This window comes from Conger conger, chromosome 9 (genome assembly GCF_963514075.1).
Source record: "Conger conger chromosome 9, fConCon1.1, whole genome shotgun sequence".
Taxonomy (NCBI): domain Eukaryota; kingdom Metazoa; phylum Chordata; class Actinopteri; order Anguilliformes; family Congridae; genus Conger; species Conger conger.
The window spans coordinates 55852464-55859672 of NC_083768.1; the positions used below are offsets into that span (position 1 = coordinate 55852464).

General features: G+C 49.6%; 1 protein-coding gene across 1 annotated transcript in view; it reads right to left on the reverse strand.

Moving 5' to 3' along the window:
* Positions 1-7209, reverse strand: part of LOC133137709 (brevican core protein-like) — a 32030-nt gene extending 24821 nt beyond the window's left edge. Inside the window, exon 1 of the mRNA XM_061256040.1 lies at positions 6927-7209. Coding sequence (XP_061112024.1) covers positions 6927-6931 — 5 coding nt within the window. The 5' untranslated portion in view covers positions 6932-7209. The remainder of the gene's footprint in view (positions 1-6926) is intronic.

A 7209-nucleotide genomic window follows, 5' to 3' on the forward strand; every position in this document is an offset into this window, starting at 1 on the left:
CTTTCATCGATCAATTAAGTGCTGAGTAACAGTGAAAGCCAGCACACCCTGCGGCTCTCCAGGACCTGGGATTCTGACCCCCGCCCAAGAGGCTATCACGGCAGATGCTGACAGACACTCACTCCTCCCCTGTCTTCTCCTAAAGCTACGTCTGGATCTAAATACCTGGATGGGTTAGAATTGCCTGTTCCCATCGTGAGGTATTCTTCAGACCCTTTGTATTAGCCTTTCTGGGGGTTCACTTGTCATAACTGCCCTTTATACTGGTACGGTCCACTGAGATTAAAGTCAAAAGAGACTTGGCCAAGAAGTAGCACTACATATCCCACAAGTCCCAGCTTCTGTTTTAGCCCAAGTGTGCCCAAGTGTGTAGACCGTTTGGAGGGTCTGAGTTGTACCCCACCGTACCCCGAGAGCAGTCCCAGTCCCCAGTTAATTTGCGACATCCTGGAAGTCTCTCCGATCGCTCTGGCGTCGGTGAGAGTCGCCCGTTCTCGTGCCTGGCTCCACGGTTGCCGGGTTGCGGTGTTGTTTCCATGACGCCGGCGAGAGAGCCGGGCTTTGATACCGTAGCCGCGGTGACCCGTCCCTCGGTCAGCGAGTTCCCGTAATGACAGCCTGGGGCATCGCCCCGCAGCGTCGCGGCCGTGCCTCCCGAAGACGTGCGGTGTTCCCAGCGTGCAGCGCTCCGGCGGCCGGCGACACGGACGTCGACGGCCAAGCGGGAGGAAACGCCGCCAAGCAAAACGCGTCCGTCGAGCCGCATCGGGAAAGACGCCGGCGCTTAATGACAGCTCTGGGCGCCGCTCCGGGCCAGCAGCCAGAGTGGCCGGGAGCCACATCGCGTCAGAGGAGGAGCCGGGGCCAAGCAGGGTTACCAGGGTTACGCCTGGCTGAGACAGCCGAGGACCGGGATCAGCAACTCACGGTCCTCCAGGACCGAGCACTGCTGGCTATCCACCATCCCTTTACCTGGGAGTCAGGTGTGTTCACCCTCCCTTTACCTGGGAGTCAGGTGTGTTCACCCTCCCTTTACCTGAGAGTCGGGTGTGTTCACCCTCCCTTTACCTGAGAGTCGGGTGTGTTCACCCTCCCTTTGCCTGGGAGTCAGGTGTGACCACCCTCCCTTTACCTGGGAGTCGGGTGTGTTCACCCTCCCTTTTCCTGGGAGTCGGGTGTGACCACCCTCCCTTTACCTGGGAGTCGGGTGTGTTCACCCTCCCTTTACCTGGGAGTCAGGTGTGACCACCCTCCCTTTACCTGGGAGTCAGGTGTGTCCACCCTCCCTTTACCTGGGAGTCAGGTGTGACCACCCTCCCTTTACCTGGGAGTCAGGTGTGTTCACCCTCCCTTTACCTGGGAGTCAGGTGTGTTCACCCTCCCTTTACCTGGGAGTCAGGTGTGTTCACCCTCCCTTTACCTGGGAGTCAGGTGTGTTCACCCTCCCTTTATCTGGGAGTCAGGTGTGTTCACCCTCCCTTTACCTGGGAGTCAGGTGTGTTCACCCTCCCTTTATCTGGGAGTCAGGTGTGTTCACCCTCCCTTTATCTGGGAGTCGGGTGCGAAGACACTCGGGCCAAGTAGCACTAATTACCTGGGAGAAAAGAGGACCGGGGCTGGATTTGGATTTGAGAACCGCAGTTGATGATCTCTGGCCGAGGATATCTAATCTGATGTTGGCCTTGGAAGACCAGTAGGGGGCGCTCTTCTTGGAGGACCTGACAGAAGTCCAATGCCCCAGAGTGGTGACACAGGGGTGTGCCCAAAAGGTCAAAGGTCACAACAGTAGCACCAGGAATTGAATCCAGTTCCAATGCAGTTCCCAGTCCAGTTCCTCAATCATAACACCACAACCAACTGCCAGGACTAATATTGCAATCAATTGGATACTACAAGGATAACATTGCTGATTGATTGAAGCACAATAGGCTAACAGGAAAACACAAAAGATTTGTTTGAAGAAGCTTGAAGAAGAACTCCAAGGGCTGTTAATCTGGCCGATAACATCAGATCACATGACCACAGCCGTGTTGTCCCCAGAGCATTTCCTCATTATTGTAGTGAAACAAAGATCGTCATGAACCGGGTGTGTCCAAAGAGGGATTGGCTTAAACCTAATGATGTCACAGGTTCCAGCCGCGGCGACTTAACAAACAACCGTGAGGAGCCCGGCATCCAGTCACGATTCCAGCCCGGTACCGCTGGGATTCTACCCGCTACTTGTAGTTCAAAAGCACACTTGACATCGCACACTATTGTTTGAACTGCCTTCAGTTCTCATTCTTGTAGCTTCACAGCGCCAAGGTTTTTGTAACGGCACAATTCGCCACCGTGGAGTCATTTAGTTCACGGCCAGACTGCAGGCATCATTAACGCTGTCGTATCCGAACAGCGCGGGTAAGTGCTAGCCCCCTGGGATGTGTGTTAAAACGGTGAGCAAATAAAGATGAACGGAGCGCAACCTGTTCAAGTGACAAAATGCAGCTGCACAAAAGGTTTTAATGGGACAGGAGTTTCAGTGGCCCTGAGTACAGTGTGAAGAGGAATATAGATTATATAAAAAAGCAAAGCGGTCCTTAGCAGTCAGAGATAGGACTGCAATGTGTCTGCTGCACTGCAGTACAACTCTGTCTTTATTCCCTCTCTATTGCTATCTCCGTATCTCTGTCTCTCCCTTTCACTCTCCCTGTCTCTCTCTCTTTATCTCTCTCTCACTCTGTCTCACTTACTCTCTCCCCTATGCACTTGATTCCTCTCTCTTGCTCTAAATCCAACACTTCCTCTGTCTGTCTCTCTCTGTTTCTCTCTTCATCACTTTCTATCTCCCTCTATTTCCCCATCTCTCTCTCTCCCGCTCTTTGTATCTCTATCTCTTTCTCTGTTCTTCTCTCTATCACTCTCCGTGTTTCTCCATCTCCCCTGTCTGCATCTCCCTCTACCTCTTTCTCTCCCTCTCCCACCCTTCCCCTCCCTCCCGCCCTCCCTCTCCCCCTCCCTCTCTTGCCCTGTGTTCTGACCGCAGAGATAATGTTTTAATAACCCCCCCCCTCACCCAGGGCTCAGGACTGACACCACCCACAGTGGGGTCTGACAGGAGCACGCCCACACCTAGCACTGTGCCAGACCCAACGGTGCGCTAACATTTATGAATGTGCACATTTTAAAAGACCATACCTACTTTTTTTGCGTACAGGATCGCCGTGTTCGAGAACCGCTTTTTAACTACACACACGTTCTGTCTCGCGAAGGAGGGCCAATAGCACATATAGTGAAGTCCACAAGTATTTGGACAGTAACACATTTTTTTGTTGTTGCTTTCGCTCTGTACACTCTGTAAAATGATCACTCCGTTATGTCACTATGGTTATAGTGCAGACTTTTCCACTTTAACTTCACAATTTGGGGGCGACAGTGGCTCAGGCGGCAAGAACGATCGACTGGCGGTCGGAGGGTTGCCAGTTTGATGCCGCCCTGGGTGTGTCGAAGTGTCCCTGAGCAAGACGCCTAACCCCCAATTGCTCCTGACGAGCTAGTCGGTGCCTTGCATGGCAGCCAATCGCCGTTGGTGTGTGAGTGTGAATGAGAAGCATCAATCGTACAACGCTTTGGATAAAGGCACTATATAAATGCTGATATTTACCATTTTTTACATCCATATTGGGTTAACTGTGTAGGAATTACAGCTTTACCTGTTCATACATAGTCCCCCAAATTTTATGGGAACAAAAGTATAAAAGTATAGCCACGACAACAGATGAAAGCTGAAATGGTAGTATAGTAGTGAACAGAGCCTTAAGTAAAGGTGATTGGGGCAGTGATATGGTTGTGTAGGAGTGAACAAGCCTTAAGTAAAGGTGATTGGGGCAGTGATATGGTAGTGTAGGAGTGAACAAGCCTTAAGTAAAGGTGAGTGGGGCAGTGATATGGTTGTGTAGGAGTGAACAGAGCCTTAAGTAAAGGTGATTGGGGCAGTGATATGGTTGTGTAGGAGTGAACAAGCCTTAAGTAAAGGTGATTGGGGCAGTGATATGGTTGTGTAGGAGTGAACAAGCCTTAAGTAAAGGTGATTGGGGCAGTGATATGGTTGTGTAGGAGTGAACAAGCCTTAAGTAAAGGTGAGTGGGGCAGTGATATGGTTGTGTAGGAGTGAACAGAGCCTTAAATAAAGGTGATTGGGGCAGGGAAAGCGGTCAGGGGAGAGTCTGGTTTAAACAGACACAGCAGCGGTGAACTGGGAGCCCTGAAACTAAACACACAGGAATGAGCAGTGATGTCATCACCAGGCACAGTTTATACCACTGAGGAGACAACCAACCGACTACTGCCAAGTTTCCTGCTGACTGTGTGTGTGTGTGTGTGTCCTCAGTGCTGGCTGTGTGTGTGTGTGTGTGTGTGTGTGTGTGTGTGTGTCCTCAGTGCTGATTGTGTGTGTGTGTGTGTCCTCAGCACTGACTGTGTGTGTGTGTCCCCCCTCAGTGCTGGTTGTGTGTGTGTGTGTGTGTGTGTGTGTGTATGGGTTGGTGGGGGTGGATGTGTGTGTGTGTGAGTGTATGCGTATGGATGTGTGGGCATGTGTGTGAGTGTGTATCCTCAGCCCTGGCTGTGACTATGTGTGTGGGAATGCTGCTTGTGGGGTATTTTGCTGTTCTCAAACCAAAGCTGTGCCACCCATGTGGACAGGGCTACTGTTGGTGTATGTATGTATGTGCCTGCATGTTCCTCTGTGTGTGCATGCGTATGTGTGTGTGTGTGTATGTGTGTGTCTCTGTTTGTGTGTGTGTGTGTGTCTGTGTGTGTGTGTGTGTGTGTGTGTGTGCATGGCTCTGTGTGTGTGAGTGTGTGTGTGTGTGTGTGTGTGTGTGCATGGCTCTGTGTGTGTGTGTGTGTGTGTGCATGTCTCTGTGTGTGTGTGTGTGTGTGTGTATGGCTCTGTGTGTGTGTGTGTGTGTGTGTGTGTGTGTGCGCGTGCATATGTGCATGTGTAACCTGTAAGTTCCTCGGTGCGTCGATAGGGGGCGCCGATGCAACAGTGGCCCAAGAAACCCACCATACCCTCGGTGGGATGAAAGCAGCCAGGCCCTGCTGCGGTGAACTCTTATTGGTCAGATGGCACGAGACAAAGCACAGACTCAAGCAGCATCAGTGCTCTGCACGCACAGCAGACTCGGCGACTAACTTTTCTGCACAATGACTGGAAAGAGCATGCGCTCCAAAGTGATGTGACTTCTTAAAAGCCCTTGGAAGGAAACACACGAGTGCAGAAAGCCCTGGCAGAGTTTCCCTTCTGCGTGCCGAGGTCACCAGTTTCAGCAGGAAAATGCCCTGATGATGATGGTGGTGATAATGAAGATGAAGATGATGACGATGAGGATGATGACGATGGTGATGATGATGAGGATGATGACGATGATGATGAAGATGATGGTGGTGGTGATGATGATGATGATGATGATGATGACAATGATGATAATAATATTTATAATAATAATGTTTTTATTTATTTATTTATTTTAATTTTCATGGCACATGTCCTACATATAACCAGAGCAAGCAATTGTATTAAAGAAGATTAATTTAGTAAAGGCCCACAGCAACTTGGCAACAAAATCCAGTTACACTGCTGTAGAGGGTAGCCACGTCTGGCAACCCCTGGGGAGATGTTCGGCCGACTGAGCCAAACACACAGGACTCAAGACACAAGACAGCTACCTTATTCTGCGACACGCACCTAATCAGGGATAGCGCTATTGTCTGTCACCACAAACTGCTCGTAACAATTTAACAACAACAATTACTCCAGGAGCCACGCCCCTCTCTGTCTCCTCGCGTTCTACAAACCCGCTGTGATCAAACACCAGACATTACGCGTGTCCAACGGTCTGAGTTACGCCACCGCTTAGGGCCTCGAACCCAACTACTAAGCCGCTTTGAGCACATGCTTCGGCAGCGCTTCGCAACCACACGTTTTAGGGCTACCGGTTCCTGGCAGGACCCACTGCGGTAAAAAAAAAATATATCCCGAAAAACTTCGCTCACAGGTTCGCCATCTGCGGAAACCCGTGGTCATTTCGCGACGCGCTGGCACGCTTGAGCCCATGTAATACCCGAGATAATCAGTTCTCAAGAACCCCTGACAGTGATAGAACATGACGCCGTCGGGTCTACAGAACTAGATACCACAGAGCCGCAGTGAAAGGTTTCAGTGGGCTTGGGCTAGAGGATAGAAAGTACGGAGGATAAATCGCTGGACCGGAAAAGTTTCCACGCCACCTCTTGGGCGACGCCAGTCCGCTGTCACGCCCTCCTGCTAAGCGTCTGAATTAGAATTCATTGTTTGCTTTACTTCACTCACCCAACAATAATTGCATAAGCAATTATACACTTTTATAATTAGCAAATAGACATATAAACAACTCGGTTATTAATTAGGAAAGTCGTTCTGCTTGTGTTATCGCACGGCAACACACGCTTAATTCCAAAGTAAATTCTAGATAGCCAGATAGCCAAATTCTACATAGATTCTGGTGACAGACCGTGACGTAAAATGACCAAAATAATATGCAAATGCCTCACATAGCATATAGAAACTATTTATACGAATAAACTTTATTTATACAATAAAGAAGCTCGAACAAAACATCATGCGCATAAATCGATATTCGCAACTTAAAACACAATAAACTAATGGTGGCAAACACGAACTTTAGGGTAAAACATCGCAGATGGAGAGATGCAGTATTTGTCATTCAGGATGTGCCGGGTGGGAGAGACACTGCAACAAACCAAAAAGCGAATTGTAGCTGCCCTAACATGAATTTCGCATGTTACCTGTCGTGGCAATTAACATTAACGTATGTTAACTTTTTCGTTTAAGCGAAGGATGTACATTAAAGCCAAAACAATTGAGTGGACAAAGCACGACCTACCGCATTCTCCAGAAACCAGTTTATGGTAGAGTTTTCCTTTTAAATTGATATTTCTTTCAGATGCATAGACGGTCGATGCGTGAACGGTCTTCTTTGTCGCCCTGCTTGGGTCGTTCGGTAGGAAATAGATGGGTGGCTGAATACGGGACGTTCTACTGCAACGCAGATTATTTTAAAGATAGAGAAGAACCTGGGACACGTCCGACCGCGAGGGAGGTGAGTCGGAAAGGGGCAGCGATATGCTGGAGGGTGAAATTGAACCCTGAACAGCCCATTTTTCCCT